Source organism: Salmo salar, chromosome ssa26, assembly GCF_905237065.1.
Source record: "Salmo salar chromosome ssa26, Ssal_v3.1, whole genome shotgun sequence".
In the NCBI taxonomy this organism is placed as follows: domain Eukaryota; kingdom Metazoa; phylum Chordata; class Actinopteri; order Salmoniformes; family Salmonidae; genus Salmo; species Salmo salar.
In genome coordinates, this window is record NC_059467.1 from 22,296,797 (window position 1) to 22,323,000 (window position 26,204).

A 26,204-nucleotide genomic window follows, 5' to 3' on the forward strand; every position below is an offset into this window, starting at 1 on the left:
CTCTCAACCTGCTCCACTACAGCCCCATCAATGAGAATGGGGGTGTGCTCGGTCCTCTTTTTCCTGTAGTCCGCAATCATCTCCTTTGTCTTTATTACGTTGAGGGATAGGTTGTTATTCTGGCACCACCCGGCCAGGTCTCTGACCTCCTCCCTATAGGCTGTCTCGTCATTGTCAGTGATCAGGCCTACCACTGTTGTGTCGTCTGAAAACGTAATGATGGTGTTGGAGTCATGCCTGGCCATGCAGTCGTGGGTGAACAGGTAGTACAGGAGGGGACTGAGCATACACCCCCGAGGGGCTCCAGTGTTGATGATCAGCGTGGCAGATGTGTTGTTACCTACCCTTACCACCCGGGGGCGGCCCATCAGGAAGTCCAGGATCCCGTTACAGAGGGAAGTGTTTAGTCCCAGGATCCTTAGTTTAGTGATGAGCTTTGAGGGCACTATGGTGTTGAACGTTGAGCTGTAGTCAATGAATAGCATTCTCATGTTGGTGAGGGCAGTGTTGAGTGCAATAGAGATTGCAACATCTGTGGATCTGTTTGAGCGGTATGCAAATTGGAGTGGTTCTAGGGTTTCTGGGATAATGGTGTGAGCCATGACCAGCCTTTCAAAGCACTGCATGGCTATGGACGTGAGTGCTACGGGTCTGTAGTCATTTAGGCAGGTTACCTTAGTGTTCTTGGGCACAGGGACTATGGTGGTCTGCTTGAAACATGTTGGGATTACAGACTCAATTAGGAACATGTTGAAAATGTCAGTGAAGACACCTGCCAGTTGGTCAGCACATGCCCGGAGCACCCATCCTGGTATTCCATCTGGCCCAGCGGCCTTGTGAATGTTGACCTGTTTAAAGGTCTTACTCACGTTGGCTACGGAGAGTGTGATCACACAGTTGTCCAGCACAGCTGACGCTCTCATTCATGCCTCAGTGTTGCTTGCCTCGAAGCAAGCATAGAAGTGATTTAGCTCGTCTGGTAGGTTCATGTCACTGGGCAGCTCGCGGCTGTGCTTCCCTTTGTAGTCTGTAATAGTTTGCATGTTCTGCCACATCCGACGAGCGTTGGAGCAGGTGTAGTATGATTCAATCTTAGTCCTGTGTTGGCGCTTTGTCTGTTTGATGGTTCGTCTGAGGGCGTAGTGGGATTTCTTATAAGTGTCCGGGTTAGAGTCCCGCTCCTTGAAGGCTCTACCCTTTAGCTCAGTACGGATGTTGCCTGTAATCCATGGCTTCTGGTTGGGGAATGTACGCACAGTCACTGTGGGGACAACTTCGACGATGCACTTATTGATGAAGCCAGTAACTGATGTGGTGTACTCCTCAATGCCATCGGAGGAATCCCGGAACATATTCCAGTCTGTGCTAGCAAAACAGTCCTGTAGCTTAGCATCTGCGTCATCTGACCACTTCTTTATTGAACGAGTCACTGGTGCTTCCTGCATTAGATAATCCAGCAGCAAGATCCAGCAGCAATTGGGAGACTTCAGTACAATAGTTGCAATAATTAGATTAGATAGATAGATCTTCCTCAATGGTACTATTTGTTCTCTCCTGCCAAAGGAAACAAGGAGGAAGGATGATAATAGAGGGGCACAGTAAGGTAGCTATACCCAGACAACACTGCCAAAAATGGTAGAGAAAAAGTATTTGACACTGCTAGCAAAGTAAAGGCCATATCTAGTTCTGTTAACACATTATAGAGGAGAGATGAGAAGAGCTACTTGAGAGGTGGCTCTATAATGACCCCAACACAAAAGCAAGATTCCTCTTTTCCTTTCTTGCTCTGGCATTCATGAGCTGACGATGACCCTGTTGGATTTAAACAAGCAGACAATGAACAAAAAAACACTCTCCCTAAGCAATCTTCACCAAATGCTACCCAGATTTTGTGTAGCTTTTTTTTGAGGCGTTGAGACAAAGATAGTGATTCAAGAAACAAAATGCCACGTTATCCAGGTTGATTTATGAATGTTGTATCATGTACGCATGCATCAAGTGCATACCAATATTGCCTGCAAAACACCAGTCATGGTTGTTACATAAATTTCCCGCGAGGTATCGCTGCAAAGAAGTATTCCTGCGCTGACAGAAATACATTGGAATCATTCTGTGATGGTGATGACAGAGAACCCAAGAAGGATACAGGATATATTTGCGAAGAAAACTGAATACACAGCGTTCAAAGTGTCCAACATCAATCATATACGGATGAAATCTTGTTGTTTGAAGGTCGACAATGGGGTAAGTAAACTGTCTAGGGAATGTTAGCTAGCAATTAGGCTAGCTAGCTAAGCTAACGACTGTTTTGCTAGCAAGCTGGCTATTAATATTTACAGTGATTTTAGTTTTCATAACTAACATTGTTGATAGCATTGCTGTTTATAGTTGCTGGCTACCTGGCTCATGCAAGTCTTCCAATGTTTTAAAACGCAGAACCTTCTTACGTGCTACCCTTTCGTTTTGTAGGCAACGTTAGCTAACTAGCTAGTTGAGATGCTATTAAATTACTAGATAGAGTGCAATGTCAGAAACCCTTGAAGTTCCAGAATGGAGTGATATGGCAGCCATATTGGTCAGGGAGATATCCAAAACAGTCTAAATTCAATACATGGCAGTAGAGGCATACTCCGGATTTTAGTTATGCAGCAAAATAAAAGTATGGCATGTGATATCAAATTGTTTAATATAATTATTGTCAACCTAAAATATTGTAATGGCATTATACGGGTTGTATACTAATTTTCTGTATAAAGCAGGGTTGTGGACTCCAGTCACATGACTTGGACTCGAGTCTGACTCAAGTCATACATTTGATGACTTGATAGAAAAGAAAAATGACTGTGGATTTGGAGCATCAGCACTCGACTTTGACCTGAGATGTATGAGTTAAAATTATCTGGCCAGATTTGTAATATTTTGTGGCACAGATTATACTGTGGATTGATTTCTACACGTAGCTTGAGACAGTAGCCGCAGCATCGCCCTTGCAAAAAACCTGCAACAGATTGGCTAGTGAAACGCACTCTGATTGGACCAACAAACTGTCAATCAACACAGGTCGGGCGAGCTAGCGAAGCGATTGATGATTTGCTGTACCACTATACGATCGAGTGCAGCGCAAAAGAGACGATTGCCATAATAAATAGATACATATGCAGCTCCAAAAAAATGTGGTGATCAAGAATATTAACGGTTTACTTGATAAACTCACCAGCAATGGGGCAACACTTATTATCATATGCCTACTGGTGTTTTGGTATGTAACTATTGCTTGAAATTGGTAATTTACTTATGAAGCTGGCATTTGGAATTTGTTGTTAAAATGAATTATTACTGTGGCGAAGACGCCCCATAGCCTCCTGCGCGGCTCTTTTCCTGTTGATAAAATGTTTGCTGTTGCTTTCACACGTTTAAATGCATAGGCCCTATGAGGTAAATCTATATTCCATCAAATACTACAATAATTGCTAAAGTTTCATCATTCTATCCCCATACCGTTTATTGCAACACGTAGACATTTATGTTTCTGGTTTGATAAACATACGATTGATACCATTTCATTTAGCCAACCATTTCTTACTCTGAGTTGGCGCGATGTGTATAGTGCACATTAACGTTCATAAGATTCATGAAGTAGAAGTTCTGTTTATTTAATTCAATGTATGGTTTCCTTTGTTCATATTCCCTGGGTTATGTCGGAGTTCTGTGTGTCTGTGTCATGTTTGTTGTGTGTGAACAAATGATTGTTCCATGTATGCATGGGGTTGAAATATCATGAATAATCATTAAGTCTGATTAAGACGAATGTACCAATGGCTGTGGAAATAGCCTTTTACATTGTACAACCAGTTTATTGATTGTAATTGCCAATTGGGTAATTGTACGGTCTTGGGGGCCAAGCGCTTATATACTGCTCAAAAAAATAAAGGGAACACGTAAACAACACATCCTAGAACTGAATGAAAGAAATAATCTTATTAAATACTTTTTTCTTTACATAGTTGAATGTGCTGACAACAAAATCCCACAAAAATAATCAATGGAAATCCAATTTATCAACCCATGGAGGTCTGGATTTGGAGTCACACTCAAAATTAAAGTGGAAAACCACACTACAGGCTGATCCAACTTTGATTTAATGTCCTTAAAACAAGTCAAAATGAGGCTCAGTAGTGTGTGTGGCCTCCACGTGCCTGTATGACCTCCCTACAATGCCTGGGCATGCTCCTGATGAGGTGGCGGATGGTCTCCTGAGGGATCTCCTCCCAGACCTGGACTAAAGCATCCGCCAACTCCTGGACAGTCTGTGGTGCAACGTGGCGTTGGTGAATGGAGCGAGACATGATGTCCCAGATGTGCTCAATTGGATTCAGGTCTGGGGAACGGGCGGGCCAGTCCATAGCATCAATGCCTTCCTCTTGCAGGAACTGCTGACACACTCCAGCCACATGAGGTCTAGCATTGTCTTGCATTAGGAGGAACCCAGGGCCAACCGCACAAGCATATGGTCTCACAAGGGGTCTGAGGATCTCATCTCGGTACCTAATGGCAGTCAGGCTACCTCTGGCGAGCACATGGAGGGCTGTGCAGCCCCCCAAAGAAATGCCACAACACCATGACTGACCCACCGCCAAACCGGTCATGCTGGAGGATGTTGCAGGCAGCAGAACGTTCTCCACGGCGTCTCCAGACTCTGTCACGTCTGTCACGTGCTCAGTGTGAACCTGCTTTCATCTGTGAAGAGCACAGGGCGCCAGTGGCGAATTTGCCAATCTTGGTGTTCTCTGGCAAATGCCAAACGTCCTGCACGGTGTTGGGCTGTAAGCACAACCCCCACCTGTGGACGTCGGGCTCTCATACCACCCTCATGGAGTCTGTTTCTGACTGTTTGAGCAGACACATGCACATTTGTGGCCTGCTGGGGGTCATTTTGCAGGGCTCTGGCAGTGCTTCTCCTGCTCCTCCTTGCACAAAGGCGGAGGTAGCGGTCCTGCTGCTGGGTTGTTGCCCTCCTACGGCCTCCTCCACGTCTCCTGATGTACTGGCCTGTCTCCTGGTAGCGCCTCCATGCTCTGGACACTACGCTGACAGACACAGCAAACCTTCTTGCCACAGCTCGCATTGATGTGCCATCCTGGATGAGCTGCACTACCTGAGCCACTTGTGTGGGTTGTAGACTCCGTCTCATGCTACCACTAGAGTGAAAGCACCGCCAGCATTCAAAAGTGACCAAAACATCAGCCAGGAATCATAGGAACTGAGAAGTGGTCTGTGGTCCCCACCTGCAGAACCACTCCTTTATTGGGGGTGTCTTGCTAATTGCCTATAATTTCCACCTGTTGTCTATTCCATTTGCACAACAGCATGTGAAATGTATTGTCAATCAGTGTTGCTTCCTAAGTGGACAGTTTGATTTCACAGAAGTGTGATTGACTTTGAGTTACATTGTGTTGTTTAAGTGTTCCCTTTATTTTTTTGAGCAGTGTATTATGTCGGCCTACTTGTTTGAGCTCCTGTTAGATTCGGTTCCTCAGGGGGAGGCTGTACAGTCTTGCCCTCGACCTGTGTCTGTTCAGATAGGACAGGTTAAGCCTGATACAGGGGCTATTGCCTGTGTATATTTTGTATGATATGGCTTTCACCTTGGATTACCAAGACGGGTAAATAAGTCTACACTCTGAGCACTTTGACGTGTCTTCTGCTGATGTCATGCCCTTATGACTGCTACAAGGTTCCTATTTTACTATTACATGGGCTAATCAAAATGTGTTGTAGACAAACTAATGGAAAGGGCTGTCTGGTAGCCTCAATAGATAGACAAAGATTTGTAGCTGCACAAGGCATTTGCGTGTATAGTTATTTTTTTACTTGAGACTTGACTTAAACTTGTGCCTGGACTTGACTTGCTCTTAGAATGCACGACTTGGACTTGACTCGAGTCTTGACCCGTTCTACTTGGGACTCGACTTGAGGCTCATCTTGTGACTTGACACTTGCTTGTGACTCGAATAATAGTGACTTGGTCCACCTCTGATAAAATAGCTTCTAAAATGCATGTAAAATAATAAAATATAGTGTTTGAGGACATGTTTAGGCTAAGTCAAAGCAAAAACAGTGACAACCCTCTAAACTATTACTTTTAATAGGAGTCTTGCTTGTTTTCAGACAGTGCAGTCGCTCATCTGAGCTGATCCTGCAGCTCTGATGACTGTGCTAAGCTTATGTGTCTATGATAATGCATATTAGATGTGTCAATATCTGACCCGTACAAGATATCATAACATGGCATATCAACCATGCCTGAGTACCAATTCTCTGTACCCATATCCTCATGCTTATGGTAGCTCACCTTCATCTATAAAACAGGGAAGATCAACACTCACAGGATCAAATTCCAAAGCAATAAATGGCAATACAGCCATATTGACTGGATAGAAAATAACCACTCCGTCCTTGAGGGAGTGTCAAGTTAGAGCGAGTTTGCCCCCCCCTTTCTCTTGAGGCTTGGCTTGGTGGGACGTAGCCAAGTCCATGTGTTTCTCATCCTTCTGGTTCATGACTGTTTGCCCATGTGTTGTGTGTCTTCCACAGATGTAGCCGGTGAGATGGAATATCATGAGAGACCTGCTTCTTTTCGCCAAGCCCGCCTCAACCCCTTTGATCGGGGGGAGGAGGAGGAGGGCGGCCCCCCAGGGGGTAAAACCCCCTCTCGAGATGGTGAGTGTGACTGGCGGGTTGAATAGTAGCCTAGTTCATTGATGGGTCCCACTATACATGTGTAATAGAATGTGAAATGAATTAACACCAGTGCTGAATGTGATTGCCATGTGATGAAAAGAGAATGCGGAGGCAGATTCTGTGTGTCTTACTCATCTCAGCAAAGGCCTGGAGAATGGATGAGCCGACAACCTGATGACACTGCAGCAGTCTCTTATTGAAGATGGAGTAGTGCAGTAGCCTGGTGGGAAGTCAGTTCATGTTGTCTGTGCAGCCAGTCTGCATCTGCAAGTTTAGAGCTGCAACCTGTACCAGAGCAAGCTTTGTCTGGAGAACTATAGTCTGCAAGAGATGGAACAATCTATACATTTTGAAATTATGTGACTGACTGTACAGCTAAACAACAGCATAGACTAAAATTGGAAGGCTGCTGTCTTTTCCATATCTCTGTTGCTTTATATCTGATTTAGTACAACTCTTGCAACAGCACCCTAACCATTATGAGCTCATCAACAACACCGACTGACCCTGGATCTGTAGTTGTGGGCCAAAAGTAATGAGAAGAACTGAGACAGGAGCATTAGGTGGTACTGTGGTTCAGAATGATTCCTGTAATCATATGCCTACACTTAGCTCAGTTTACTAGAACACTGTCTAGGCTTCAGCTGCATCTGTCTGCCTCTCCAGCACTCGCTGGCAGCCAGCGACTCAGGATATCTTGTCTCTCGCTACCATGATGTCATCTGAGGTGTATGCAGGTACAAACAATATGCAGGCCTAGATAGTGAGATTAGCTTTGGGTTTACTTGATACAGGCTAACTTGAGACTACTACGTGCTGAATGTTGTTTGTTTGTAATGATGTGTTTTGGCTTTAGGTCTATCTGATGAACTAGTCAGTTGTTAGACATCCAAAATGCTTCTTGCCGGGGGTAGACATCTGTTTGTGGTCCAGGCTAACTGCTGATGTAATAGCACATGTCATGTAGCATCTCTGTATTTTCATAATATATATATTTTTTTATGATGATAGGAGGGGAATCTTGTCCTTCGGGATCTTTAGGCCTAATTGATCTGTTTCTTACTGTGTTGAGCCATCTGTTACAGCCAAAAGTAAAAGCTTTGAGAAGCAGCTTTTTATCAGGAAGTGTTCTTTGGAGATGTAGAAGCTTAGAGTTTCAAAGAGGCTAGCCTTCAGCCAATATCTGGTACCCTGGTACAAAACCACACAATATGGCTTAAAGCCTCTCTCTGGTTCCTCTAAGGCTTTAAATATTTGATCAGTTTACATGCCCCCAGGCCTACCAGCACTCCCTTTGATTTAAAGACTGGAGAGCTGAACTGTGTATGTTCTGGTGCTGAAGTTGGGAGCCGAGCTAAACCAAGGAGAACTTTCTTCGTCAGATTGCTTTGATCTGTGTGATTAGTCTGATAATACAGCAACCCACATTTGAGTTGGTGTCAGAGAATAAAGCTTCTATCTGCCATTACTTGCCTTTGTACTATAATTCTAAGTTCTTTGTTGTCAAACCCTTTAATGAAGTAGCATAAACGTGTTCCCAAATAATTTTACGAAGAAGAATAAGATTATTGCAAATCAGGGACGATAGCCTTTGTTAAATCCAATAGGTGAGGTGTAAATTGTGGGAGTGTAAGCTGATGTCTGGCCCACATCCATACCCACATCCGTACAGTGGGACTGTTAGGTTAGTCATATCTGCCTGTTAATCTTGAGGCTGTATAGCCTTAAATCTGTTACCTAGCAACCTTTAGCACTTCAAGTGCAGTAGTCCTTCCCTGTTTCCCTCTGGTTTTAAACAGAGCACATATTTGTATAAAAACAGTATCTTGTGACTGCTTTATCCACTCAGAGGGTGAAACTCCTTTTAGACAAATGTGTGTTCTGTAAAAGGTTGTGTGTGTGTGTGTGGGTTTAAGTGGGGGTGCGTGAGCTTTACTGTGTGTGTGTGAGAGAGGGAGAACAATGATACCAGTACTTCTTGTCTGTCTTTCCTCAGAGCTGAGACCTGAGCTCTTCTCCTCTAAGAGCAGAAACCAGAGTTTGGACCGAGCCATGGACCTGGGACTGGCAGAGGACCACTTCTCTCGACCTGTCGTAAGAACAATCCTTATACCGCCATTTTGGATGTTGGTGAACCACTAACTAGTCAGTGTGGTTGCATGAAAAGTCATTCTTAGTGAAAACACAACTGTGATGGATACACTTGTCTATGTGCAGTTTAAATGGCAATCAGTATGTGCTAATGTGAGATTTGGTGTCCGTGTCTGCTCATGCATGGACTTTTGTGTGTTTTTACTGTATGTCTCCGTGCAGGGCTCGTTTGTAGCGTCGGACATTGAGCAGCTGAAGATGGCCATAGAGGAGTGTAAGCGATTAATCCTGGAGCTGCCTGAGCATTCAGAGAGACAGAAGGACACTGTGGTCAAACTCATCCACCTACGGCTCAAACTACAGGAGCTTAAGGTAAGACCGGTGGAGAGGGGAGGCTGGAGGGAAGTATTGAACTACCCAGAGGCCATGAGTTAAGGTGGTAAGGAATTAGTCATATCTACGTAGAAAAGTCAACCAAAAAAAAATAATGTTTTCAGAGCACTTACTTGTGAACATGAACTGTGTGTGCATGACAGCCATTCACAAATCATTCACTACCTCTGGAAATGTCAGTACAATATTACTGTGTAACATACAGTGCCTTCAGAAAGTAGTCACCCCTTGACTTTTTCCACATTTTGTTGTTTTACAGCCTAAGTTTTAAGTGTATTAAATTGAGATTTTGTGTCACTGGCCTACACACAATAACCCATAATGTCAAAGTGGAATTATGTTTTTAGAAATGTTTACAAATTAAATAAAAATGAAAAGCTGAAATGTCTTGAGTCAATAAGTATTCAACCCCTCTGTTATGGCAAGCCTAAATAAGTTCAGGAGTAAACATTTGCTTAACAAGTCACATAAGTTGCATGGACTCAATAATAGTCTGCAATAATAGTGTTTAACATTATTTTTGAATGACCACCTCATCTCTGTACCCCACACTGACAATTAACTGTAAGGTCCCTCAGTCGAGCAATGAATTTCAAACACAGATTCAACCACAAAGACCAGCAAGGTTTTACAATGCCTCACAAAGAAGGGCACCTATTGGTAGTTGAGTAAAAAAGAAGAGCAGACTTTGAAATATCTCTTTGAGCATGGTAAACTTATTAATTACACTTTGAATGGCGTATCAATAAACTCAGTCACTACAATGATACAGGTGTCCTTCTTAACTCTGTTGCCAGAGAGGAAGGAAATCGCTCAGGGATTTCACCATGAGGCCAATGGTGACTTTAAAACAGTTAGAGTTTAAAGTCTGTGATAGGAGTAAACTGAAGATAGATCAACAACATTGTAGCTACTACAATGAAAAGAAGGGACGCCTGTATGGAAAAATAATATTCCAAAACATGCATCCTGTTTGCAATAAGGCAATAAGTAAAACTGCAAAAAATGTGGCTAAGAAATTAACTTCATGCACTGAATACAAAGTGTTATGTTTGGGGCAAACACAACACATCACTGAATACCACTCTATATATGTTCAATCATGGTGTTGGCTGCATCATGTTATGGGTATGCTTGTCATCGGCAAGGACTAGTGATTATTTATTTTTTTTATTTTTTATTTTTTTTATTTTTTGGATAAAAATAAATGGAATAGAGCTAAGCACAGGCAAAATCCTAGAGGGAAAACCTGGTTCAGTCTGCTTTCCAACAGACACTAGGAGACAAATTCACCTTTCAGCAGGACAATAACCTAACACACAAGGCCAAATATACACTGGAGTTGCTTACCAAGACGACATTGAATATTCCAGAGTGGCCAAGTTAGTTTTGACTTAAATCAGCTTGAAAATCTATGGCAAAACTTTATTGAGCTTGAAGAATTTTAAAAAGATTGTACAATCCAAGTGTGCAAAGCGCTTAGACTTACCCAGAAAGACTCACAGCTGTAAATGCTGCAAAAGGTGATTCTAACACGTATTGACTCAGGGGTCTGAATACTTATGTAAATGAGAGAATTCTGAATTTCATTTTCAATACATTTGCAAAACTTTCTAAAATAGCTTTCACTTTGTCATTATGGGGTATTGTCTTTAGATGAGATATGAGATATCCAAGATGGCATAGCAGTCATACATCCTTTGTCCTCGTCTTCTCGTGTGTGTGTGTGTATGTCTTTTCTTCGCATATCTTTTTATATATTTTTTTCTAAAAACTCAACTTCAAAACACTCTCCTGCAACCCGCCTCACCAATTTAAAAAAAAAAAAAAAAAATGTATTATTTACCTCTAATCTGAAATCCACAACAGAAGCTAGCCAGAAGTTAGCAAGTTCACTAGCTAACGTTAGAATTCAGCTAACCATGGTTGGCGGTCATCAGCTATCCCTTAGCTCGAAAAGCTATCGCCAGTTTTGTACAACGCGACTCAGACCAGAGCATACCGGACCTATTTTCTCTCCATATCCCCGGATTTCTACCGCAAGCTCTGGACATTTACACCTGGATCTTGCAGCTAGCTAGCTGCTATCCGAGTGACTATTGGCTAACGTTGGTCCCGGAGCTAACATCAATTATTCCGGAGCTAGCCAGCTGAAGAGCTCCATCAGCCACTCCTCGTCTACAATCACCTATCCGGACCCGTTTTACTGCCGATGCGGAGCCCCACCGAGCCTTCACGACTGGACTACCAACGTTATCTGCCCGAGGGAGTTATCCAACTGGCCCCTCCGTTGCGACGTAACCTGAACGCCCATCTGCGGCCTGCTAATCGTTAGCTGTCTTATCGGCTGCTATCTGAATAGGTCTATCGGCCAATTTTCTTGGGCCACTATAACTGTAACTATTTTGCCAATTGGATTGGTCCCCTCTACCACACGGAACCCCACTAATCTACCGACGGAAACACATGAGGTGGCTAATAACAGACCATCTTTTGCCAACTTGCTACCCATGGCCCGGCTAGCTGTCTGAATCGCCGTGACCGCAACCGACCTCACTACTCACTGGACCCTTTTGATCACATGGCTAAGCATGCCTCTCCTTAATGTCAATATGCCTTGTCCATTGCTGTTCTGGTTAGTGTTTATTGGCTTATTTCACTGTAGAGCCTCTGCTCATTATAGCTTATCCAACCTCTCAGTTCCACCACCCACACATGCGATGACATCACCTGGTTTCAATGATGTTTCTAGAGACAATATCTCTCTCATCATCACTCAATGCCTAGGTTTACCTCCACTGTATTCACATCCTACCATACCTTTGTCTGTACATTATACCTTGAAGCTATTCTATCACCCCAGAAACCTGCTCCTTTTACTCTCTGTTCTGAACGTACTAGACAACCAGTTATTTTATCCTTTAGCCGTACCCTTATCCTACTCCTCCTCTGGCGATGTAGAGGTGAATCCAGGCCCTGCAGTGCCTAGCTCCACTCCTATTCCCCAGGCGCTCTCTTTTGATGACTTCTGTAACCGTAATAGCCTTGGTTTCATGCATGTTAACATTAGAAGCCTCCTCCATAGGTTTGTTTTATTCACTGCTTTAGCACACTCTGCCAACCCGGATGTCCTAGCCGTGTCTGAATCCTGGCTTAGGAAGACCACCAAAAACTCTGAAATCTCCATCCCTAACTACAACATTTTCAGGCAAGATAGAACAGCCAAAGGTGGCGGTGTTGCAATCTACTGCAGAGAGAGCCTGCAGAGTTCTGTCCTACTATCCAGGTCTGTACCAAACAATTTGAACTTCTACTTTTAAAAATCCACCTCTCTAAAAACAAGTCCCTCACCGTTGCCGCCTGCTATAGACCACCCTCTGCCCCCAGCTGTGCTCTGGACACCATATGTGAACTGATTGCCCCCCCCATCTATCTTCAGAGTTCGTGCAGCTAGGTGACCTAAACTGGGACATGCTTAACACCCCAGCCATCCTACAATCTAAGCTTGATGCCCTCAATCTCACACAAGTTATCAATGAACCTACCAGGTACCACCCCAAAGCCGTAAACACGGGCACCCTCATAGATATCATCCTAACCAACTTGCCCACTAAATACACCTCTGCTGTTTTCAACCAAGATCTCAGCGATCACTGCGTCATTGCCTGCATCCGTAAATGGTCAGCGGTCAAACGACCTCCACTCATCACTGTCAAACGCTCCCTGAAACAATTCAGCGAGCAGGCCTTTCTAATTGACCTGGCCCAGGTATCCTGGAAGGATATTGACCTCATCCCGTCAGTAGAGGATGCCTGGTAATTTTTTTTTAAATGCCTTCCTCACCATCTTAAATAAGCATGCTCCATTCAATAAATTTAGAACCAGGAACAGATATAGCCCTTCGTTCTCTCCAGACCTGACTGCCCTTAACCAACACAAAAACATCCTGTGGCGTTCTGCATTAGCATCGAATAGCCCCCGTGATATGCAACTTTTCAGGGAAGTTAGAAACCAATATACACAGGCAGTTAGAAAAGCCAAGGCTAGCTTTTTCAAGCAGAAATTTGCTTCCTGCAACACTGTGACACTGTAAAGTCTTTGGAGAATAAGAGCACCTCCTCCCAGCTGCCCACTGCACTGAGGATAGGAAACTCTGTCACCACTGGTAAATCCACTATTATTGAGAATTTCAATAAGCATTTTTCTACGGCTGGCCATGCTTTCCACCTGGTCAACAGCACTGCACCCCCCACAGCAACTCGCCCAAGCCTTCCCCATTTCTCCTTCTCCCAAATCCAGTCAGCTGATGTTCTGAAAGAGCTGCAAAATCTGGACCCCTACAAATCAGCCGGGCTTGACAATCTGGACCCTTTCTTTCTAAAATTATCTGCCGAAATTGTTGCAACCCTATTACTAGCCTGTTCAACCTCTCTTTCGTGTCTTCTGAGATTCCCAAAGATTGGAAAGCAGCTGCTGTCATCCCCCTCTTCAAAGGAGGGGACACTCTTGACCCAAACTGCTACAGACCTATATCTATCCTACCCTGCCTCTCTAAAGTCTTCGAAAGCCAAGTCAACAGATTACCGACCATTTTGAATTCCACCGCACCTTCTCCACTATGCAATCTGGTTTCAGAGCTGGTCATGGGTGCACCTCAGCCACGCTCAAGGTCCTAAACGATATCTTAACCGCCATCGATAAGAAACAATACTGTGCTGCCGTATTCATTGACCTGGCCAAAGCTTTCGACTCTGTCAATCACCACATCCTCATCGGCAGACTCCACAGCCTTGGTTTCTCAAATGATTGCCTCGCCTGGTTCACCAACTACTTCTCTGATAGAGTTCAATGTGAAATCAGATGGCCTGTTGTCTGGGCCTCTGGCAGTCTCTATGGGGGTGCCACAGGGTTCAATTCTTGGGCTGACTCTTTTCTCTGTATACATCAATGATGTTGCTCTTGCTGCTGGTGAGTCTCTGATCCACCCCTACGCAGACGACACCATTCTGTATACTTCTGGCCCTTCTTTGGACACTGTGTTAACTACCCCCCAGACGAGCTTCAATGCCATACAACTCTCCTTCCGTGGCCTCCAACTGCTCTTAAATACAAGTAAAACTAAATGCATGCTCTTCAACCGATCGCTTCCTGCACCTGCACACCCGTCCAGCATCACTACTCTGGAAGGTTCTGACCCAGAATATGTGGACGGTTCTGACCTAGAATATGTGGACAACTACAAATACCTAGGTGTCTGGTTAGACTGTAAACTCTCCTTCCAGACTCACATGAAACATCTCCAATCCAAAGTTAAATCTAGAATTGGCTTCCTATTTCTCAACAAAGCATCTTTCACTCTTGCTGCTAAACATACCCTCGTAAAACTGACCATCCTACCAATTCTCGACTTCAGGCGATGTCATTTACAACATAGCCTCCCAATACCCTACTCAATAAATTGGATGCAGTCTGTCACAGTGCCATCCGTTTTGTCACCAAAGCCCAATATACTACCCACCACTGCGACTTGTACGCTCTCGTTGGCTGGCCCTCGCTTCATACTCGTTGCCAAAACCACTGGCTCTAGGTCATCTACAAGACCCTGCTAGGTAAAGTTCCCCCTTATCTCAGCTCGCTGGTCACCATAGTAGCACCCACCTGTAGCATGCGCTCCAGCAGGTATATCTCTCTGGTCACCCCCAAAGCCAATTCCTCATTCGGCCGCCTCTCCTTCCAGTTCTCTGCTGCCAATGACTGGAACGAACTACAAAAATCTCTAAAACTGAAAACACTTATCTCCCTCACTAGCTTTAAGCACCAGCTGTCAGAGCAGCTCACAGATTACTGCACCTGTACATAACCCATCTATAATTTAGCCCAAACAACTCCCTCTTCCCCTACTGTATTTATTTATTTATTTTGCTCCTTTGCACCTCATTATTTCTATTTCTACTTTGCACTTTCTTCCACTACAAATCTACCATTCCAGGGTTTTACTTGCTATCTTGTATTTACCTTGCCACCATGGCCTTTTTTGCCTTTACCTCCCTTATCTCACCTCATTTGCTCACTTTGTATATAGACTTATTTTTCTACTATATTATTGACTGTATGTTTGTTTTACTCCATGTGTAACTTTGTGTTGTTGTATGTGTCAAACTGCTTGCTTTATCTTGGCCAGGTCGCAATTGTAAATGAGAACTTGTTCTCAACTTGCCTACCTGGTTAAATAAAGGTGAAATAAAATAAGATGGCTGAGAGGGGGAAAAAAATCAATTTAATTCATTTCTAATTCAGGCTGTAACCACAAAATGTGGAATAAGTCTAGGGGTATGAATACTTTCTGAAGGCAATGCATGTCTTGTTTGGGTCTTCGTGTCCATGTTTCCTCATTTTATATCAGTCTCTCGCTGTGGTTGTCACATTTTAGCTTACAAAAAACCATGAAATCACCCCTTGTAGCTCATGCAGTGTCTGGACTATGCTGATATTGCCTGGTTGTTTTGGTGTCATTCACACACTGTGAGAATGAGTGGGTTGAAAGTGCTGCAGTGAACTCGTCCAGTTGATTAATAACAGAGACTGTAGTGTAGGTCTCTGACACAATGCTGTGCTCTTGTGCTGCGTTCTGATTGACTCTGCTCCTTGTCACTCAACAGGACCCTGAAGAGGATGAGCCAAACCTGAGGGTGCTATTGGAGCATCGTTTCTCCAAGGAGAAGAGCAAGAGTGTGAAACAGACGTGTGACAAGTGCAGCACTATCATCTGGGGCCTCATCCAGACCTGGTACACCTGCACAGGTAGGAGTGCATTAAGCCAAAATGTTCTCAGTGGTAAAACCTCATGGACACTGAACGGTAACTGCTGTATGGCTGAACTTGGGTAAACATATGAAAGAGAGCATTGCTAAGCAACCAAAACTGAATAGCGTTCAGTTGCTAGGCAACACTGCCCTCCTGAGACCTTCTATTGGTCGACGTTGGCCCTGGTGAATTAATTGAGTTGGAGAGAGAAATTGAATTGGTGTACCGTATGGCCAACTTTCTCTCCAGAATCTTAAGTCACATATTGAATTTTAAAACGGTAGTTAGCTGTTGACTAATATCTCTGTCCCCCTGTCCCTCTCGCAGGTTGTTACTACCGTTGCCATAGCAAGTGTTTGAACCTCATCAACAAGCCCTGCGTGAGGTCAAAGGTCAGCCACCAGTCAGAGTACGAGCTCAGCATCTGCCCAGAGATCGGGCTGGACCGGCAGGACTACCGCTGTGCCGAGTGCCGCATGCCTGTGTCACTAAGTGAGTGTTCAGCCTTTATGAGACCGACTTGATAGCCAATTAGCAGTCAGCATAAATTGAAATATATGAGCATGATGTCTATGGACCCTTGTTGTATTAACACAATCACAGTTATAAAAGCAATGCCTAACCTCTGGGTCAATGGGCTGTGTGGACATTCTTCTCCTCTCACAGACTAATGTGACTGAACCTACTGTACTGTACTGTACAAGGTAAACTTGGAGCCCAATAAGTATTAGTGTTCCTCTGTGGGGATCTAAAGACATTTAGCTAGAGCACTTAGTCATTCTCATCCACTCTCTATGCTAATAGAACAGATGGTGCTTAACTCAGTCTGCTAATCTAATGCACTCACATCGAGCTTGGACAGTTAAATCAGCTTTGATAGTGTAATGTGATCATTAAAAGTTACAGCAATAGTTACTTGCCAGGATTCTCCTCCCTGGGAGATGTTGAATGTAAATCAAAAGCTATGCTGAGTTGTAGTATCTCATTAAGAGTTTAATTATGTTGTGGTTAGGAAAATATTTGTTCCGTAATGTGTCAGTGAGTGTTGTGTGACAGTGTTAGTTGCATGATCAGTGAGTTGTGAGACCCATGCTGCTCTGTTGTCCTGTAGGGGGAGTGCCCAGCGAGGCCAGGCAGTGTGACTACACGGGCCAGTACTACTGCAGCACCTGCCACTGGAATGACACCGCTGTCATCCCTGCACGCGTCATCCACAACTGGGAGTTTGAGCCACGCAAGGTACCAAAGAGAGATGCTAATAGCACACTGTTTTTCCTTTATCAATATAGATATTTTACACAACCAGGAACTTCAACAAACTCTACCTTATATTACATGATGTTTACACAACCAGGAACTTCAACAAACTCTACATTATATTACATTATGAGCAGCTGGTAAGAGAATGCACCGCTGTTTCCTTTGGTGACTGTGTAATGGATAAAGATCACTGAAGAAGCAGGCCTGAAGCCAGGAATAATAATGATCCTATGATGTTGAGAGCATAGAACCCTATTACAGTGTATCACATGGAGACAGAACACATTAAAAAAAACACTGTTGTGTTTTCTTAGCATCTGTGTTTGACTATTTGCATTCTGTGCAGTTCTATCTATAAGTGTGTCCCCTGCTCTCTGGTCAGGTATGTCGTTCCTCCATGCGTTACCTGGCCCTGATGATTCCCCGGCCTGTACTGAAACTGAGGGAGGTCAACCCACTGCTCTTCAACTTTGTGGAGGAACTAGTGGAGATCAGGGTAGGTGACTTGAGCAACAGGGACTCTGCATGAATAGTGTGTACTGAATGTTTGTGACATAAATTCATTCAAATGTGGTTTTGTCTTGCACTCTATTTCCACTCCATATAAACTGGGATTGCTATAGAACTTGTTTTGGGAGCTCTTCCTTGTCTGTACTATCACACAGTAGACCAGGCTTTTGTTTTCAGGAGATTCTCACCAGTCAGCAGTTCTATTTGTGCCAGTGTGTTTTGTGGTGAGCGATTAGAATACTGAGGCAGACAGACAGCTGTTTCTGTCATTGGGGAGATTGTCGGGCCAGAGAAGAAAGACACTTGTTTATGGTATATAAAAGAACTAGCTTCATCAGATAGTTCCATGAAATTAGAAATATGGGGTGGGGGGCACATTCAAAAGCGATTTCCCATAGAACATGTTGTGTCTGACATTGGCCCGTGGAAACAGGGTGTGACTGATGGCTTGTGTGTGAATGTGTTCCTCCCTGCAGAAGCTCCGTCAGGACATCCTACTGATGAAGCCCTACTTCATCACCTGTAAGGAGGCCTTGGAGGCACGGCTGCTACTGCAGGTCAGTAACATCCCCGCAATATCAACATCCTCCCAGCACCCCCCCCCCCCCGACATCCTCCCAGCACCCCCACGACATCCTCCCAGCACCCCCACGACATCCTCCCAGCACCCCCACGACATCTTCACCACAGCCATAGCATCATATAAATATCACATTCCAATCTCTGTATAAAGGACATTGCATTTGCATCCAGTGCCTTGCATAAGGGTCATGCAGCAGTATTGTTAAACAACCCAGAGGAACCTATTTTTGCTGAGTTCATGGCTGATGTCATGGCTGAGTATGTGCTGCAACAGCGCCACCCTCTGGCCTTTTATTAATAACATACTGATATAAGAATCATATCAAGTTTAAATTGTGACATGCTTCGTAATCAACCGATGTAGACTAAGTAAAATGCTTACTTACGGGCCCTTCCCAACAATGCAGAATACAATAAAGAAAATGTATATATACTACCGTTCAAAAGTTCATTCAAGGGTTTTTCTTTATTTTTACAATTTTCTACATTGTAGAATAATAGTGAAGACATCAACACTATGAAATAACACATGTGGAATCATGTAGTAACCAAAAAGTGTTAAACAAATCAAAATATATTTGAGATTCTTCAAATAGCCACCCTTTGCCTTGATGACAGCGTTGCACACGCTTGGCATTCTCTCAACCAGCTTAATCTGGAATGCTTTTCCAACAGTCTTGAAGGAGTTCCCACATATGTTGAGCACATGTTGGTTGCTTTTCCTTCACTCTGCGGTTCGACACATCCCAAACCAGCTCAATTTGTTTGATGTCGGGTGATTGTGGAGGCCAGGTCATCTGATGCAGCACTCCATCACTCTAATTATTGTTAAAATAGCCTTTACACAGCCAGGAAGTGTGTTGCATCAATGTCCTGTTGAAAAACAAATGATAGTCCCACTAAGCCCAAACCAGATGGGATGGCGTTTCGCTGCAGGATGCTGTGGTAGCCATGCTGGTTAAGTGTGCCTTGAATTCTAAATAAATCACAGACCGTGTCACCAGAAAAGCACCTCCTCCTCCATGCTTTACGGTGGGAAATACACATGCGGAGATCATCCGTTCACCCACACCCGGTTGGGACCAAAAATCTCAAATTTGGACTCCAGACCCAAGCAAATCTCTTCTTATTGGTGTACTTTAGTAATGGTTTCTTTGTAGCAATTCGACCATGAAGGCTTGGTTCACACAGTCTCCCCTGAACAGTTGATGTTGAGATGTGTCTGTTACTTGAACTCTGTGAAGCATTTATTTGGGCTGCAATTCCTGAGGCTGATAACTCTAATGAACTTATCCTCTGCAGCAGAGGGAACTCTGGGTCTTCCTTTCCTGTGGCGGTCCTCATGAGAGCCAGTTTCATCATAGCGCTTGATGGTTTTTGCGACTGCACTTGAAGAAACTTTAAAAGTTCTTGAAATGTTCCGTATTGACTGACTTTCATGTCTTAAAGTAATGATGAACTGTCATTTCTCTTTGCTTATTTGACCTGTTCTTCCCATAATATGGACTTGGTCTTTTACCAAATAGGGCTGTCTTCTGTATAGCCCCCCTACCTTGTCACAACACAACTGATTGGCTCAAACGCATTAAGAAGGAAAGAAATTCCATAAATTAACTTTTAACAAGGCGCACACCTGTTAATTGAAATGTATTCCAGGTGACTACCTCATGAAGCTGGTTGAGAGAATGCCTAGAGTGTGCAAAGCCGTCAAGGCAAAGGGTGGCTATTTGAAGAATCTCAAATATAAAATATATTTCATATGATTCCATATGTGTTATTTCATAGTTTTGATGTATTCACTATTATCTACAATGTAGAAAATAGTAAAAATAAAAACCCTTGAATAAGTTAGTGTCCAAACCTTTGACCGGTACTGTACGTTTAATAATAGAAAAAAACTAACACAAGGAATAAATACACAATGAGCAATGATAGCTTGGCTGTAAATACTGAACACAAACATAAATGCAACATGTAAAGTGTTGGTCCCATGTTTCATGAGCTGAAATAAAAGATCCATATGCACAAAAAGCGTATTTCTCTCAAATGCTGTGCATGAATGTGTTAGTGAGAATTTCTCTTTTGCCAAGTTAATCCATCCACCTGACCGGTGTGACATATCAAGAAGTTGATTAAAAAGCATGAATATTACACAGGTGCACCTTGTGCTGGGGGGGTAATAAAAGGCCACTCTAAAATGGGCAGCTTTGTTACACAACACAATGCCAGAGATGTCTCAAGTTTTGAGGGAGTGTGCAATTGGCATGCTGACAGCAGGAATGTCACCCCAGAGCTGTTGCCAGAGAATATAATGTTAATTTCTCTACCATAAGTCGTTGTTTTAGAGAATTTGGCAGTATGTCCAACTGGCCTCACAACCGCAGACCACATGTAACTATGCCAGCCCAGGACCTCCACGATCATCTGCGATCAGCCACCCGGACAACTGATGAAACTGGGTTTGCACAACCGAAGAATTTCTGCACAAACTCTCAAACCATCTCAGGGAAGCTCATCTGCATGCTCGACGTCCTCGCCAGGTTCTTGACCTGATTGCAGTTTGGCGTCGTAACCGACTTCGAATGCCACTGGCACACTGGAGAAGTGTGCTCTTCACAGATGAATCCCGGTTTCAACTGTACCGGGCAGATGGCAGACAGTGTGTATGGTGTCGATTGGGTGAGTGGTTTGCTGGTGGGGTTATGGTTTGGGAAGGCATAAGCTACGGACAACGAGCACAATTGCATTTTATCTATGGCAGTTTGAATGCACAGAGATACCATGACGAGAGCCTGAGGCCCATTGTCGTGCCATTCATCCACTGCCATCACCTCATGGTTCAGCATAATGCAGGGATCTGTACACAATTCCTGGAGGCTGAAAATGTTCCAGTCCATGGCCTGCATACTCACCAGACATGTCACCCGTTGAGCATGTTTGGGATGCTCTGGATCGACGTGTACAACAGCATTTTCCTAGTTCCCGCTAATATCCACCGTTTTTCGCACAGCCATTGACAGATTTCCTTATGAACTCAACTCACTGTAAAACATTTGACATTTTTGCATTTTGGGTTTTATTTTTGTTCAGTGTACATGAATCCACAGTACTGAGTCGACGTTCAAGGGTACGGGGAAATGGAAGTAGATATGTACAGTTGAAGTCGGAAGTTTACATACACATTAGCCAAATACATTTACACTCAGTTTTTTCACAATGCCTGACATTTAGTCCTAATAAAAATTCCATGTCTTAGGTCAGTTAGGATCACCACTTTATTTTAAGAATGTGAAATGTCAGGATAATAGTAGAGAGTGATTTATTTCAGCTTTTATTTATTTCACCACATTCCCAGTGGGTCAGAAGTTGACATACACTCAATTAGTATTTGGTAGCATTGCCTTAAAATTGTTTAACTTGGGTCAAACGTTTCGGGTAGCCTTACACAAGCTTCCCACAATAAGTTGGGTGAATTTTGGTCCATTCCTCCTGACCGAGCTGGTGTAAATGAGTCAGGTTTGTAGGCCTCCTTGCTCGCACATGTCTTTTCAGTTCTTCCCACAAATTTTCTATGGGATTGAGGTCAGGGCTTTGTGATGGCCACTCCAATACCTTGACTTTGTTGTCCTTAAGCCATTTTGCCACAACTTTGGAAGTATGCTTGGCGTCATTGTCCATTTGGAAGACCCATTTGTGACCAAGCTTTAACTTCCTGACTGATATCTTGAGATGTTGCTTCAATATATCCACATAATTTTCCTACCTCATGATGCCATCTATTTTGTGAAGTGCACCAGTCCCTCCTGCAGCAAAGCACCCCACAACATGATGCTGCCACCCCTGTGCTTCACGGTTGGAATGGTGTTCTTCGGCTTGCAAGCCTCCCTCTTTTTCCTCCAAACATAACAATGGTCATTATGGTCAAACGATTCAATTTTTGTTTCATTAGACCAGAGGACATTTCTCCAAAAAGTGCAAATCAGTATGATCTTTGTCCCCATGTGCAGTTGCAAACCTTAGTCTGGCTTTTTTATGGCGGTTTTTGGCTTCTTCCTTGCTGAGCGGCCTTTCAGGTTATGTCGATATGGGACTTGTTTTACTGTGGATATAGATACTTTTGTACCTGTTTCCTCCAGCATCTTCACAAGGTCCTTTGCTGTTGTTCTGGGATTGATTTGCACTTTTCGCACCAAAGTACGTTCATCTCTAGGAGACAGAACGTATCTCCTTCCTGAGCGGTATGACGGCTGCGTGGTCCCATTGTGTTTTATACTTGCGTACTATTGTTTGTACAGATGAACGTGGTCCATTCAGGCGTTTGGAAATTGCTCCCAAGGATGAACCAGACTTGTGGAGGTCTACAATAATTTTTCTGAGGTCTTGGCTGATTTTTGATTTTCCAATGATGTCAAGCAAAGAGGCACTGAGTTTGAAGGTAGACCTTGAAATACATCCACAGGTACACCTCCATTTGGCTCAAATTATGTCAATTAGACTATCAGAAGCTTCTAAAGCATGACATCGTTTTCTGGAATTTTCCAAGCTGTTTAAAGGCACACTCAACTTAGTGTATGTAAACTTCTGACCCACTGGAATTGTGATACAGTGAATTATTTCACTTATTTGTCTGTAAACAATTGTTGGAAAAATGACTTGTGTCATGCACAAAGTAGATGTTTGAACTGACTTGCCAAAACTATAGTTTGCTAACAAGAAATTTGTGGAGTGGTTGAAAAACAAGTTTTTTTTTTATGACTACAACCTAAGTGTATGTAAACTTCTGTGTGTATGTATGTCTGCTTAGTTGTGAGCAGTTATGGTATATGATACATACAGCACAAGAGGGGACTATTCTAGTTCATATGCAAATGAAATATTCATATGCATATGAAAATATTGACCCAAATAAGGGTTTGTTTTTACAGTGAAAGTTGCTCAAATTTCAGGCAATGCTTTTAGTTATTACATTCAGTAGGTTTAAAGTCAGTTAACCTAATTTAATGGATATGGAAATGTGTCAGTTCCCTCTATCTCTCTATACATTTTAATCTCCCTTCCTCTCTCAGCTCCATGATCGCCAGCACTTTGTGGAGAACAATGACATGTACTCGCTGCAGGATTTGATTGACATCTCCAGTGGCAGACTCAGCTGCTCTCTCACAGAGATCCACACTACCTTTGCCAAGCACATCAAACTGGACTGTGACGTGAGTTTTATACTGTACTTGTCTATCACAAAGGTGACGAAGAACAGGAATCATTCTGGGGAGAAAACCAATGGAGCAGGCAGATGTTTTGCTGAAGCTGTAGAGACCTGTGATACTGACCTGTGCCCTGTCTTTTGCCCTCTCCAGCGATGCCAAGCCAAAGGCTTTGTTTGTGAGCTGTGTAAGGAGGGAGACATCCTGTTCCCGTTTGACAGCCACACCTCAGTGTGCCACGACTGCTCTGCTGTCTTCCACAGGTCAGTCCCCTATCTGTAGACACCAGAGGAGGCTGATGGGAGGAGCTATAGGAAGATGAGCTCATTGATACCCTTCCATTCCATCCATTACAAACACATCATACATATGGAAACCACATGTTTGACTCGGTTGCATTTATTCCATTCCAGCCATTACATTGAGCCAGTCCTCCTATAGCTCCTTCCACCAGCCTCCACTGGCAGACACGTTTATCAGACATATGTAGTGTTTATGTATAATATCAGTGATTGGTTGACACTTACCTTGTTCCTGTGTGCTGTTTCTCTTTAGGGACTGTTTCTATGACAATTCTACAACTTGCCCGAAATGCGCCCGGATGACCGAACGCAAGTACGACGATCCGCCGGATCCGAAAGACAAGTAGCCCTGTCGATCTAAGCCTATCACTGTGACTGACAACCTGTGGGAATGGCCACTTTTTCTTATGTTGAGGACCATCGAGACATTTTTCTGACACAAACATGACTAGCATTCCCTCTTGCTCTCTCTCGCTGTTGTTTTTAAGTTACTTTGTTCCAGTTCAGTGGACTACGGAAGATGGTAGCAGGATACTAGAGTTTTATATGATCTGGTAATGAAGTGTGATACTCTGAGACTGGCTGCATTGTATAGCCACAGAAACGCACCCTGAGCACTAAACCAATGTTGTACAGTTTGTGTGTTACTGTGTGAGAGTACTGTATGGGCATCATGCTACAGGCATGAACTGCAATGTGGGTCACAACTGTCTTTACCTCTTAACAATCAAATATCTTTAACTACCTTGAAGTAGGTGTTAAATTCCAAATTCATCTTAACAAATCAATTTAACAAAACTACCATTCACCTCCAGGCCTTAACTGACATCGATAACAAGAGCCAGGTATTTCTAATGAGGTTAGGTCGTAGCTCTTCAAGACTACCTCCCTATGGGCATGAGGTATTTCACTCCCCTGTTGTGAAACAATACGATACATGATGGACAATGACACTAAAATAGTTTTTTATTGTTTATTTGTTTTAACACCACAGAATGGTCTGCCTGAAACACTTAACATACAAACCACATGTTCTCTTATGTCTTAGGGAACTTTAATGTAGTACCTTTTTTACAGTAGAATTATTGGGCAGTCATGTAACCAATGGCAAGAGGGTAAAGTTAAGGAGAGCTCATTATGATGTGCTGATTAACTATATCTTAAGTTGACACACTGTGTGCTGAAATATTTGGAATTCTAATTGAACACTGGGTGCATTTACCCATTGATCAAGTGATCTATTTACAGTATTTTTGTGGGGGGGTTTGCAGCCCGCCTCAAGGTATGGCACATTCTTTTCAGAGATGAGAAAGCTGACGAATGATACTTCTGGACACATGAGCATGTAAATGTTGATGTTGACAAATTATTTGTTTTAAAATAATGAGTATTTGGAGGTGTTATGTTTTTCTCTGCATAATGATCTTCATAACATGCAAGTGTAATGTTCCATGTGTTAGTGTAAATCCAGATATAAACATGAATTGTAAGATCATGTGAAGTTAAGCATGAATAATGTATTAATAAATTCTATGTTGTGAGGAGTGTTTTAGCTGACGCTGTGGCAGCCTTTGCCAATGTAGCCCTCGGCTCCAGGGCTGTGGCAGAGGCTAATGCAACTGTTACTGTGTACCGTGGCCATACTGAATGTTGTTTTGAACAGTGTACCAACAAACTGTATTTAAAAATGATTGAGAGGGATTGTTTATCTGATCATCGTGGAAAATGGGACCAGTGAATGAGGGGATTCAATTAGCTGGCCCGGTGAGAGGAGTTTGTTTACGTGTGCGTTCGTTTTGGAACCGGGCTGACTCCCGGGCGTGAGCCAGTTGCCCCCAACCTCAGTGGTTCAAAGCCCACGGCTCCAAAGAAAAGTGACATAGCCTAAGCTAGATCAAACACGTGGAGTAAAGAGTAGGATTCGGTATTTTCACATGCAGAAGTGATTTCTTTTTATAAAAACGCTTTATCTGCCTTCCCATCCCAATGAAAACTAGTTAGAAAATTCGAACATATATTTTATGGACAGGATATGTAAATGTATGGACCTTGCTGCCTTGTTAGCAACCTTACAGATTACTGTAAGGTTTGAGAAGGGCGCTCCTTCATCGCTTTTGGTCGTCATGTCACGGGCCATTGACAAGTGCACCGCGGCTCAGGTTAATAGAACTCCCTCATTTTCATAAGCTTCACTTGTTATCGTTCCACGCATATTGACCAATCGCAAAGCAGCAGCCGGTCCCTCGAAGGCCCCGATGAGGTCGTGGGTATGCACGAAAATAAATACAATAAAATGTGAATACTTTAACTCGAATTAGTT

At 43.4% G+C, this 26,204-nt stretch overlaps 1 protein-coding gene across 2 annotated transcripts; it reads left to right on the top strand.

The window, feature by feature from the left end:
* The first annotated feature begins 1,853 nt into the window (after positions 1–1,853).
* LOC106587381 (differentially expressed in FDCP 8) lies at positions 1,854–26,198 on the top strand. 2 transcript variants are annotated; one of them, XM_014175733.2, is made up of 12 exons: positions 1,854–2,244; positions 6,595–6,720; positions 8,738–8,835; positions 9,055–9,204; positions 15,885–16,026; positions 16,357–16,521; positions 17,141–17,268; positions 17,672–17,785; positions 18,276–18,356; positions 23,448–23,588; positions 23,736–23,845; positions 24,138–26,198. In XM_014175733.2, the coding sequence occupies exons 2-12, from the start codon at positions 6,609–6,611 to the stop codon at positions 24,229–24,231; spliced, it is 1,335 nt and encodes a 444-aa protein (XP_014031208.1). In that variant the 5' UTR covers positions 1,854–2,244; positions 6,595–6,608; the 3' UTR covers positions 24,232–26,198. The 2 variants fall into 2 exon arrangements, with proteins under 2 accessions (XP_014031208.1, XP_014031207.1); XM_014175732.2 differs by lacking the exon at positions 1,854–2,244 and adding an exon at positions 3,117–3,259.
* The last annotated feature ends 6 nt before the right edge of the window (positions 26,199–26,204 follow it).